The 13,325-nt window shown below is 33.9% G+C and overlaps 1 protein-coding gene across 1 annotated transcript in view; it reads left to right on the plus strand.

Annotated features, from left to right (window-relative positions):
* Window positions 1-13,325, plus strand: part of IREB2 (iron responsive element binding protein 2) — a 43,503-nt gene that overhangs the window by 16,185 nt on the left and 13,993 nt on the right. The window contains exons 3-10 of the mRNA XM_006208779.4: window positions 690-855; window positions 2,284-2,421; window positions 3,326-3,544; window positions 6,066-6,135; window positions 6,628-6,811; window positions 7,624-7,763; window positions 10,269-10,440; window positions 12,389-12,489. Coding sequence (XP_006208841.1) covers window positions 690-855; window positions 2,284-2,421; window positions 3,326-3,544; window positions 6,066-6,135; window positions 6,628-6,811; window positions 7,624-7,763; window positions 10,269-10,440; window positions 12,389-12,489 — 1,190 coding nt within the window. The remainder of the gene's footprint in view (window positions 1-689; window positions 856-2,283; window positions 2,422-3,325; window positions 3,545-6,065; window positions 6,136-6,627; window positions 6,812-7,623; window positions 7,764-10,268; window positions 10,441-12,388; window positions 12,490-13,325) is intronic.

Genomic DNA, 13,325 nt, shown 5'->3' on the forward strand with positions numbered 1-13,325 from the left:
TTCTCTATAATATCCTTAAAATAATAAAGTGAATGACAGTTTTCATGACATGAATTTTACTCACCTAAGCACCCTGACTTATTTTTAAACTAACCATTTTTGATGTAAATCTTTAAATACATTACAGACTTTGCCTGTTTAACCATTTTTTTGCCATAAGAGGGATATTTTAATTATTGTATTTAATTCTGATTTTCTGTGCTTTTCCATTTTTCTGTGTCTTTCCTGAATGTTATGTATTTGTCAGTATCATATTCCCAAATCATTGCAGCTCTTGTGTGAAGGTTTTATCTTTGCTTTTTCAGGGCCTACGCTTACATGTAGGAAAGTCAAATTTATAGAAAACCTGATGTTAACATGACTAGTGTTTCACTCCCTGTTTACTAGACTAAAAAAAATTTTTTTATATTGAAGTATAGTTGATTTACATATTGTGTTAAATTCAAGTATACAGCAAAGTGATTCAGTTATATATAGTTTTTCAGGTTATATTCCATTATAGGTTATTAGAAGATACTGATTATAATAAATCCCTGTGCTATGCAGCAAATCCTTGTTGGTTATTGACTAAATTTTTTTTTTAATTGAGAAAACAGTGCATCTGTGTCTTTAACATTTTGCTGTTGTAATCTTTACAATATACAGTTATGACTATTCCTTATTAATAGTAGTATTTTCTCTTGGATCAGATGTTCTGCCTTACTCAATACGGGTCCTGTTGGAAGCTGCTGTGCGAAATTGTGATGGCTTTTTAATGAAAAAGGAAGATGTTATGAACATTTTAGACTGGAAAACCAAACAAAGCAATGTTGAAGTGCCCTTTTTCCCTGCCCGTGTTCTTCTTCAAGATTTTACGTGAGTGAGAGATTTAGTTTTCATGGATGAATTTTCAGAATGTTTCCTTTCCAGAAGTCAGACTCCCTGATGATTGGTGCTGTTGTTTTTTAATTTTGAAGAACAGTTTATGAATTTTAAAAATTGCCTTTTAAAAAACTGAAGCAATTTGTTAAAAATTAGGCCATTTTTTTGTTTTTGTACCATTTATTTAAAAACTACTTTTGTTAACTGCCTACTTGTCATCTCCACCTAGCTAATAGGCTTCTCAGACTTAACATATCCTGAAGTTCATTGCCCACTCCATCTCACCTATTCCTTTCCAATTTTTTTTTTTTGTAGTAAATGGCACTACAGTCTCCCATTTATTTGGGGTAAAGATTTAGCTGTTAACCTGGGTTCCTCTCTTTCCTTCATATATAATCCAGTCTGTCAGCAGATCTGTCAGTTCTGCCTTTGAAATATACATACCCTGAACCCGGATATTTATTAATGTCTCCACTGCCGTCATCCCAATTCTAGCCTCATTCTCACTTACCTGGACTGTAGCTATGACAATCCCTTAACTGGTGACCCTGCCTCTACACTTGCAGTGTAGAGTCTTGTCTTTTTATAGTAGATGAAGTGACTTGGTTAAAAAATGTTCATCAAGGTCACCTCATTCTGTCATTCTCCAGTTGGTTTCCATAACACTTAGGATAAAATCCGAAGCCTTTACATAGCCTAAAAGACTGTCTGATCTGGATGTCCAGGGGTTATTTATTGGAGGAGTTAACCTTTAGCTGAGTTTTGAAGGAGACATAGGAGTTAGCTGGACAAGTAAGAACATCCCCTTCACCCACCCACCGAAATCTGGTTTATGTGCTGTTGCTCTGTGTGCCCTGTATATGCTGCTTCTGTAGTACTTAACGACACTGTTCTGTAATCACTACTCTATCTTCCCTACAAATTCCTTGAGAGTAGTTACTCACTTATTGGGCCTTATGCCATTGGTGTCTAGCATGTTGAAAGCATTTGGTAACTGCTTGTTATATAGTTGGCTGGAGATATATATGTAGATAAATCTATATTCATATATTAAGTGGATAACTGGAGACAAGTAGGTACTGGGAGTCAAGAGGCTAGAGGTGGAGAAAAGGGGGGGGTGTATATCTTAAAATTTAAGGCAAGAGAATTCCATAGGCAGTTCTCGAAGTTCTCTTTAGCCTCTAAAAATCATCTCTTGTGTTATTTTTGGCACAACTACCTTTGAGCACTCAAGTTCCCAGGTGATGTTTAATATTCTCATTAAACCAGGATACATATAACTGGATAACCAGTACGTTATCAAACATGAATGCAAACTAAAAAAAGGATACTTTAAAAAAAAATGAATAAATGTATATTAGTCATTTGAGCATATATAAAAGAACAATTAGAACTGTAAGTTGATCATTCTTTATTTTTCAGTGGAATACCGGCAATGGTGGATTTTGCTGCTATGAGGGAGGCAGTGAAAACTCTTGGAGGTGATCCTAAGAAAGTCCATCCTGCCTGTCCAACAGATCTCACGGTTGACCATTCATTACAAATTGACTTCAACAAATGGTACTGTAATACAGAGATTTATAAAGACAGCCATGCAAGTTAACTGACAATCCATGGGGAGTGTGTGATATAGAAGAAAGGGAACAGAGATCATTTGTGCCAAAGTAAAGTTTGCTACATTTAGTATTGACTAATATACAAAGAGAAAAACTGGTAAAAAGTTTATGTATTGGTGATTTTTTTTTTTTTACTTAGTCTAAATTTAAAATTATTTTCACATTTGTGTATTTCTGCTGCTGTTTTTGGAGTGAATATCTGAATTAAGGTATAATTTCCTTTTTGTTTTTTAAACTTCCCTTCCAGAGAAAATCTAAAGATGTGAGCCATGAATATCCTTAATTACATTAAGTTGGTGTTTGAAAACAGTGAGCTTACTACAGCTCTATTTTCCTTCCACTGAAATAAATTTCTTGTATTTAAAAGGCTCCTTTGGCCCAAGTCAAACTGGAGAGGACATGATTCTGTTTTCATGCATCAGCTTTCTTTTACATTCTCTGGAATAATGGAATAAGACTACAATTTCTTAAAACCTATGAGAGTTTTTGCCCTCTAGAGTAAACTATGGCTCTTAGCTTCTTATAAGTTGTTAGATTAAAAACAAAAATCTATTTTGGTAGTTGCCAAAAGTTACCTAAATTGTCATAGAAGTGTATGAAAATGATTTTATTGGGCACTTAGACTTACGTTTTTATCTCCATAAACTTAAATCACGTGCCCCCACCTCTCTCTCTCTCTCTTTTTTTTTTTTTTTTTTTTTGTGGTAACCTGAATTAAATGATATGTCAGCCTTTGAAAAACATTCAGTTACTTAGATCTAGGCAGCATTGCTAGTGTGTACTTTTTGAAGAGGGAAATTTCTGTGACTTTTAAATGGTTTTATTTTGTTTCTCTTTTGGAATGATAGTGCAATACAGAACGCTCCAAATCCTGGAGGTGGTGACCTACAGAAAGCAGGAAAGCTCTCTCCACTTAGAGTGCAGCCTAAGAAGCTTCTCTGCAGAGGCCAGACTACCTGCCGAGGGTCGTGTGATTCTGGAGAACTAGGCCGAAACTCAGGAAAATTTTCTTCGCAGATTGAAAATACACCCATTCTATGTCCTTTTCATTTGCAACCAGTGCCTGAGTATGAGATTTTTTTTAAGTATTTATTAGTGCTGGGTTATTTTTCAGTTAAGGAATTTACGTTTTATCTCCTTCCCCTCCTGATTGCTGTTACATTGCCTTTATACTTACTGTGCTTCAATATATACTTCTGTGTATTTCCTGTTGTACTGAAAGAAGCAAAGTTACTTAAAATGCTGGTCTCTAAATACCATTATCTCCTTCTGTTCCTTTAGAAGAAAACTTGTCTTCAGAATTTTCTATTAATATTTAATTTTTGTAACTAATGTAGACAAAAAATATTTAAACTGTACATTTTTTATTTTAGTGAATTTGTACCATTCACATGCTATTATTCATTCGTTCATTTTTTTGTGAAATCCTTACTTACGTTTTTAGCTTTATTTTTCTGTTAGGAGATTTATTTTTTCCTTATTGCAGTAAGACTGCTGTGTTAAGAATATTATCGTTATCATATGTTACAGACTTAATGAGCCCTTTTAGATAAGTGATTTCCTGTCTAGTACCATGGAAAGTCGTAAATCTGCCAAGAAAAGAATCCTATTCTTAAGAGTTTGTTAAATTGCCTAATACGTAATTTTTCAAAGTAAGAAAAAAAGTTCTATGACTTGAAATTTTATATGCTATGAAGTTTCCAAAGTCTTTGTTATTTTGAGAGTTTTGTTTATTATCCCATTGTTATTAGACTGTCAGACTTTTTAAAAGTTTAGTAAAAAATGACTTACACTTTTTCCATTTAAAAAAATTTAACACATTTAAGATTTAGTCTAGCTAAGAATAATATCGACACATACTTCATCATAAGTGCAAAATATTACATTAATTCATATGTCCCTAAACTGGATCTTTGAAGTTCTCGGTAGTTCCAAATTTTGGGCTCAATATTTCTATGAAACCTCAGGTTATAATGCCCTTGGTTGTTCTTCCTTTCTAAGAATTCAGTATAATCTATGGGTCCATTGCCATCAAATTACAACAGTTTTTTCTAAGCACTCCTTATTGCTCCTGCCGAGTTGTCCTGATTATTAGGGGCATGTTGACTTTTGAGAGTAATATCTTTTCTCATGCAGAAAGTAACTTCCTAAAATGGAAGGTTTATTGATTCAAAAATCATTAATTATCTTGGCTATGATTTTTTTTAATTTAAAAAATTTTTTTAAATTTTTATCTATTTTTTGTTAGTGGAGGTACTGGAGATTGAACCCAGGATCTCATGCATGCTGAGCATGTGCTCTATCACTGAGCTATACCCCCCACCCCAGCTGGCTGGCTGTCTTATAATTGGCTGAGTGTGAAGTGCTAGGATAGTATATTTTTATTTCTAAAAATCCAATCTGGTATAACATTTCCCCTCAATGTTGACTTTAAATTACATAGTATTAAGATGAGATATATTATGGCCCTTGGCTACATGAAAAAAGTAATTCTTTCATGTGCTTTATTGTGTCAGTAAAGTATTAATTATAGACTCAAACGAGATTGAGGGGTAGAGTTGAGAGCATACATTTGGCACTTGAAATCCCTGTCTAATTTGAAGTCAGGTTATGAGCTAATAAACATTGTATGGCACTTTGTAGCCGTGTGTGCTATGGCAAGGTAAAATAATTGGAGTGGCTCTAGAAAGCTATCTTCCCTGAGGTCCTGAGAAAAATCTCATTAAGATGTGCTATGGCTTCAAGAGATCACTCAGCAATGAATTATTAAGGCAATCTTTGTTTTTAAAAAAGTTGACAATTAAACAACTATAATTATCTGGACCCTGGAGGACATGTATAATTTAAGTAATATTGATATTCTAGTCAACACTTAAATCACCAGCTGGCAGGTGAAATAAACAACTTAAAGCTATTAGAAATAATTTTTTAAAAAATATCCATTAGATAAAAATAGATTGCTAAAAATGACACTATGTTTACTGCTTGGCAATCAATTGATTTTATCTCTTAGTTTAAATAATTAATGTAAAATATATTTATAATCCATATAAAGTAAATTACTACTTGTACATTAAAATAGAACCTTCCATTTTGGATGAGATGAATACAAGATTTTTGCCAAAAGCTCTTTTTAACCTGTAAAACTATGTTGAGTTGTTGTTTGTCATTGTTACATAGTGATCATCAACAAGGAACAACTAAAATCTCCTAGTTTAACTGGCCCAAGAGCCAAGTGGGGAGAAATGTACATGCTTGTTGTTCATTAAGCTGCTACTCTCCTTTTCCTTGCAATGGAAAAACCCTACAAAGCTTAGCATACTACTTTTAATATTTTAGCCAAATCTCACAGTACAGTTTGGAACACTGGTGCGGATGTGACTTCATTAAAATGTCCTTGCAATAGCTTTTGAGTGTTATTTAAAGTAGAGCTTCCTTGTTGAAAAGAAAATAACTGATTCTGAGAAGTCTAGTAAATTACTATTCCAAGAATTTTTAAAATAGGTTTGTAAGTGCATAAGAACAAAGAAATAAGGCAAATCTTTTTCCGTAATACTTGCATTTAATACCAGCTCTTCTTCTTTTTAGACCTGAAACAGTATTAAAAAATCAAGAAGTAGAATTTGGCAGAAATCGAGAGAGGCTTCAATTTTTCAAGGTATAAATGATTTGGGGGAAGTTTTTTTTATAAAATAATTGGAAGGTATGATTTTTGTATCTTTAGAAGTTTTTAAACACTGTAGCAGTAGAACCATTTTTTACTTTTCTTTCCTTCAAATAAAATCCTAGTCAGAAAGCTTACTGTAAAACAGGACGAAAACAGAGTGGCTCTAATTCAGGTGTTCTTGGAGGATCTTATACTTGGTCCTTCCCCTTTTCCCATCCCTGAGAATCCTTGGAACAAAGTTGAAAACTACTGTTTATCTAGACTGTTGGAACATTCTTCTTTGACTTAATTTTATTTTAATAATTTAAAAATGAATAGATTCAGATTTAGTATCTGCATATTTGTTTTTCAGTATGTACTGTCCACTTTGACAATATTGAACATTGATAAAATATATTTAGTGCCCTATTTATATGTGGATTGTGAGTACAAATTCATGTAATAGGCTAACACTTCGATTTCTTAAATTTAAACAAACTACAGTGGAGTTCAAGAGTTTTTAAGAATGTGGCTGTAATCCCTCCTGGAACTGGAATGGCTCATCAAGTAAACTTAGAGTATTTGTCAAGAGTGGTTTTTGAAGAAAAGGACTTCCTCTTCCCAGACAGTGTCGTTGGCACAGATTCTCATATAACCATGGTGAATGGTTTGGGGATTCTGGGATGGGGTAAGTAAATGACTAAATGTATTTACTTCTTTTTGGGAGAGGATGTCAGGAATATTAGAAAAGAATGTAAGTAGCAAGATCTTTATAGCCTCTTTGAGGCCATATTTTCATCTATAATAGCAGCCACAAAAATAAATCTTAATTCAAGTGTTTTTGGACAGTGTGGTGTAAGAGAGAATTTATGAAAAGAAGTGTGGACAGTGCTCAGCACAGCACTACCATTTGTGGAGGGATTAATGATGATGGTGATGATGTCTGAAGGTGATCTGGTTGCTCCCTTGTCCTTCAGTGACTTCTGGCCTTTATAAATCCACCTTTCTACATGTTTTATATAAGGCCCTTTACAATCTGGTGCCTCTTTGGCCACTTACTCAAACACATCGTAGAGACTAGCCCTTTACCTACCTGAGTGGGCTGTACCCTTACACCTCATGGCTTTGCATGGGCTATTCCCTCTGGAAGAATGCATTTACTCTTTAACAAGGTGTTAAAATTGTTGGCTTTTTTGTCTTTGTCATTGGAATGAGCTTCCTGAGGTTGACATGGACTGGGTTCTATTCATATCTGTATCTTGAGCATAGTAAATGTTTTCTGAATTTAATATAAAGGTAAAAATCAGGTTTTTCCCCAACCATGTGAGTAGAGCCATTCTTTTGAGAAGACTTGAGTTCCATGTCTACAGTAATAGCATTGTAGCAATTCTGTATAAGGTACTGTGTAAGACAAGCTCTTCAAACACTTAGAGATTTAGATGTTACAAAGATAAATTATCTTTAAATGTACTTTGCTCATGCCTGTCTTTATTACATTAGGGGTTGGAGGCATCGAAACAGAAGCAGTTATGCTTGGTCTGCCAGTTTCTCTTACTTTACCAGAGGTGGTTGGATGTGAATTAACTGGCTCATCAAACCCTTTTGTTACATCCATAGATGTTGTTCTTGGCATTACAAAGGTAAGTTTAAATTTTGCTAGATACATACCTTAATGGAAATGATTTTCTGTCTTTCTTTCTTTTTTGGTAAGTAGAGGAGCCCCATTGAGAGCAGGGATTTGGGTTCTTCACCTCATCCTCAGCACTCACGTTATTGGCCACGTCATAGTAGTTATCATCATCATTATCATCATAATAGCAAAGTATGACCCTTATTTTATACTAGTAAGTACAAAACAATTTGTTGTGTCATTGTTCACGTGACATGTTAACTCATTTATTCCCCTTACAAGCCTGTGAGATTGGTGCCATTACTATTCCCATTTTAATTCAGAGAAAATTGAGACTCAGTAAGGTTTAATGACTTACTAGAGGGTCATAGGGCTGAACAGTAAGTGTAGGACAAGGATTCTAACCCAGGCAGTCGGATTCTTAAGTTCATGCCCTTAACCATTTTGCCTTATTGCTTCAATAAATAGTTGTTGACTACATGAATAAAAAAATAATCCTATTTAGAAAAGTCTAATTGCATCTCCTTTAATACTTAATTGAATCATCTGTTCTCTGGAAACTATTACTGAATTAGATAGTACTTTCAAAAATAGGGGCTGCAGGGGAGGGTATAGCTCAGTGGTAGAGCACATGCTTAGCACGCACAAGGTCCTGGGTTCAATCCCCAGTACTTCCACTAAAAAAATATAAATAAGTATATGGGCAGTAAAAATGTGGTAGTGTCAAATTTTTCTATTGGCTATTTTAACATTTTTTAAACTATTATATAAAAACTTTCTCTCTGAATTTTTAAAATATTGGCTGCATGTGTTTAATACATGTACTTTATAGAGTTTCATAAAGACAGTAATTTGTAACTCTTTATCCTAAATTTCTAGTTTTCACTAACTTTATTGTAATGATTGAGTCCTATTTCCTTAAATGAATGAATCTGGAAAATATTCCATGTAGAATTTCAGTTTGGATCCCAGAGTCTCAGCAATTTTGGTTAGATTATTGGTCTGAAGGCTTTCAGGGTACTCCACAGGGAAAGAAAATGGTATTGCCTTCCTCTCACCATTTAGTATTGATCCTTCTTCCCTAATTAGAAAAAATTTGACCTCTTGCAGAAATGATTAATTCGATGTGTGGTACCAAAAGATCAAGAAGTTAAATTGAGAATTGCAGGATAATTCCTAAAGGGAAAGGATATCCCATTATGTTTTTAGAGAAGTCGATTCTTTTCTTTCATATATCCTGAAAATTAATGCTGCTTTTTTGACCCTTGCGGCTGTATTTTTTATTATACATCTTTTTTTTTTACCTTTTGGCTTATTGATACAAAAATTAAATCTATTATGTATGTGTACTTTTTTGAATATTTTGTGCCTTTTTTGAGATCCTGTTCTAACCGTGATCTTTATAGGATTAAACATACATTGTTTTCAAAATGTATTGTGTGGTACCTCATTGGTTTAGTGAAAGCAATATTTGGCTTGATACGTCCAATCTCTGTTGCTCTCATCCTCAAAAATATAACCATAAAAATAAGGAACAGCTTTGTCTTAGGCTTGAGTTCCTACATCTATAAAAAAATTTGGATTAAGTGATCCCTAGCACCTCTAAAATGTTAGGATTTAATATTATTCATAGGTTGAATATTGTTTCATACTTAGTCACCATCTTGGGCACTTCCTCTACCATTCTGGGACCATTTTACTAAAAAATTTAGAAAAATGGGTAGCTGTTTTGGTTACTTGGTAATAATAAATGATTTTAGAAGAAATTAAGTTTGAAGTCACACATTAAATCCTATCAAATTGATATTTACCTATAATTAATGATGCTATAAATATTTAGACCAGTAGTTGAAATTCGAGGAATGTTTATAGCCAGTATATAATTTTTTATTTAAATACACATTTTTATCAGTGTATTAATATTTCATTAAATCTAAGATGCCATCAGTGGTTAGAAGCATCATTGTTTTATGTGCTGCTAAGAAAGAAATAAGACTGTCAGACAACAGACACACCATTGAGTCCAAGGTACACCCTAATTTCAGAGACATTAAAATATGAATCTTAGTCATTTTGAACTTTCTCATATATGAAGCCCTTCTGACTAACAGTTAACATTTGGACCACTCTTCTATTGACTAGTTATCTTAAAATACCTACAAAACTAGAATGAGTGTTTCATAAAAACAACAGAGGACCTCTTTCCTTCACTATTACTAGTATGAGTTAAAAATTAGATTTTATAGTTTTTGGAGAATCCATACTATTTTTTTTAATTGAAGTATAGTTGATTTACAATGTTGTGCTAGTTTTAGGTGTATAGCAAAATGGTTCAGTTATACACCCATTATATAGTATGTATACCTATTTTTCAGATTCTCTTCCATTATAGGCTATTATAAGACGTTGAATATAGTTTCCTGTGTCGCACAGTAGGTCATTATTGTTTATCTTATGTTAATCTTACCATTGCTAATTTCTTACCATGTGCACTTCTCTGTGTTCCTTTATATAGCACCTCAGGCAAGTAGGAGTGGCTGGAAAGTTTGTTGAGTTTTTTGGAAGCGGAGTTTCACAGTTGTCTATAGTGGATCGAACTACAATAGCAAACATGTGCCCAGAATATGGTGCTATCCTCAGCTTTTTCCCTGTTGACAATGTGACATTAAAACATTTAGAACATACAGGTAAGAAGATATAGAGTCATTAGGATAAACATGTTTCTAATGCATCTTTCTGAAATATTTTATAACAAATCACTACCTTGTACATGTTATTTAATATTCATAGAATCATCCTATTTTTGAAATAGCAGCTTTCAAATAAACTGTGTCAGATGTCTTTAAAGAGTGTTGTGTCCTCAAACCCTAGTCCCCTGTGACCTATTTAGAGCGATGTAGAGGAATTATTCAAACTGCTTATCTTTGCCTAACTTTTTCCTCATAATGATGGGTACCTCTCTCCTGCTTAGGGTTTGGAGGTTGCAATTTTAAGGCAAGTCAAGCTGCACTTATTCACAGCTGTTCCCTTCTGCATCCAGGAATAGAGGAGCCACCAGACAAAACAGTTTGGGAACCAGTGCTCTATCTAAAGAATAAGAAGCATGTAATTTTGTGAAAAGCGACCTAGGGTTACATGTTCCAAATCCTTTTTGTAGCCTGATTAACTAGGAACTTTGACCACTTTTCTATTGACTATTTAGTACCTGCAAAACCAGAATGTGTTGATATTTTATAAGGCCCCGTATCCTTTAAAAAGCAGTATCTCTTTATTTCATCCACTTCTTTTTTTTAAAGAGATCATTACTGAACTACTATTCTCTAATCGTAGGTATATTTGGGGAATATATTCTGGTATTCTTCAGTTTGGGGACAGATTATTATAAATCAAATGGCAAAATGACCTTTGGAACCATGGAGGGAATGGTCCTCATAGAATGCAGAGCTCTCGCTAAACTGGATTTTGGGTGGTAGAACATTTAAGAAAGAAGTGCCTCATTCCTTATATATTAGTATGGGTTAATGTATTAATGATTTATCACTGCGTTAACAAATTGTGTTAAAACTTAGTGACTTAAAACAGCAGTAATCATTTATTGCTGCATAGTTTCAGTGGATGAGTAATTCAGACTGGGCACAGCTGGGACAGCTTGTCTCTGCTTCGTGATGTCTGGAGCCTCAACTACAAGACTTAAAAGCTAGGGCCAGGAATCCTGAAGTCTTGTTCACCTGCATGTCTGGCAGTGAATGCTGGCTGTCTGATGAGGACTCTGCTGGGAATGTCAGCCAGAACACCCACATCTGGTTTCTGCATGTAATCCAAGCTTTCTCACATGGTGACTTTTCAAGGGTTAGTAACTTGAGAGAGGAGATGGGGACAGGAAGAGAGGGACCAGGGAGGGAGGTTGGGGGAAGGGAGAGAGGAGACAAGGGGAGAGTGAGAGCACGTGTGCACCAGCTAGTCAGCTAGAAACTCAGGTTCAAGGGAAACGAACATAGATTCTACCTCTTGATGGATGGCTGTCATTGTCACATTGTAAGAGAGCTTGTAACTTGGGATATTTATTATTGTGACAGTTATTGGGAAATATAATCTGGCACAGTTACTTTTCATCAGGCTTTCAGATAACACCAAAATGTTTAATTGGATTTATTTGTTGTTAACATCTAAGGTCTTTTAATTTCTGGAAGATCCTGTTAGATTTACATCTTTCTGCTCTGTGAAACTATTTTTAACTGTTATTTACTTTTTCATTTTGACTATTACGTTAATGTTGCTTATTGTTTAGGGAGAATAACGAATTTCCTCTTTCATGATGGGTAGTAATTTATTATGTTCAATTTTGTTATTGGTGTTTCTCTTGCAAACAGTATTTTTGTGAGTTTTATAGATCTGGCTCAGTATTTCTGATCTTGTCTGTGATTGAGTAACTTTTAAAGGGAGAGTTCTGGCATGTATTTTATAGAGTTTTCATGACTGATAAATTTTTTATTTGGGAATAATATGAATTTTTAAAGAATTTTTTTTTCTGAGTGCTTGGTAATACATAATGTTTGTTTGCTGTTCATCATCCTTACTCCGAAGATTAAAAAATTGCTGACTTGACTGGATTTTTGTTCTTAATCTTCTTTTTAGGTTTTGACAAAGCCAAACTCAAGTCAATGGAAACATACCTTAAAGCTGTGAAATTGTTTCGAAATGACCAGGATAATTCAGGAGAGCCTGAATATTCGCAGGTATACGCAGAATAACCCACCTAGTAGTAGCTAAGAGTGTGAATTCTGGAGCTTGACCACCTGGGCTTGAGTCCCGGCTCTAAGGCTTATTAGCTGTGTGATCCTGGGCACTTTATTTAGCCTTCTTGCCTCAGTTTTCTCATCTCTAAACATGAGGATAATATCTACCCCCACAGAATTCTTTAGAGATTAAATACAAATTCATTATAACAGTTTCAAGCACATAGTAAGTGCTAAGTAAATGTTAGCTGTTAGTATTTAACAAGTTAATGTTATTTGTGACCCTGCTCTGGGTTTTATTCATTAATTTTACATAGATTTATATTACAGTGAATTTTATGACTTTTTATCAAGTCTAAATTTTTAGTACTTAAAATTCAAAATTGACTTATTTTATCACTCTATTTTTTTCCATTTTAGAATATGTGTACTATAATACACTTCCAAATACCAATTTTGATGATGTCTACATCTAGTTAATGTCTGTATTTTGTAAAAATGCACTATTATGAAAAGGGATATATAGTTAAATGGCCTTAAATGTTAGATATTTTACCGTCTAGGCAAATATTTCTCTTTCTCATCTGTTGGAAATTTATATTAAAGTAGGTTAAATTCACTTTCAGGAAAGTTTTAATTTTAACAAAATTTACTTTCTAGAAGTGTGTGAGGGATCTAAAACAACTTGGTGTTATAGGTATGGTTAACTGTTAAGCTCTTTTTTGTTGGGAAATCCATTTTCTCACCCACCTTTATTTTTCTTCACAGCATATAGCCCTACTGTAGCCTAGTAATTTGTATAATTGTTTGCCAGTCCTTCCCTCACCATAGTAAAA

The sequence above is a fragment of the Vicugna pacos genome, chromosome 27 (genome assembly GCF_048564905.1).
Source record: "Vicugna pacos chromosome 27, VicPac4, whole genome shotgun sequence".
Classification (NCBI taxonomy): Eukaryota; Metazoa; Chordata; class Mammalia; order Artiodactyla; family Camelidae; genus Vicugna; species Vicugna pacos.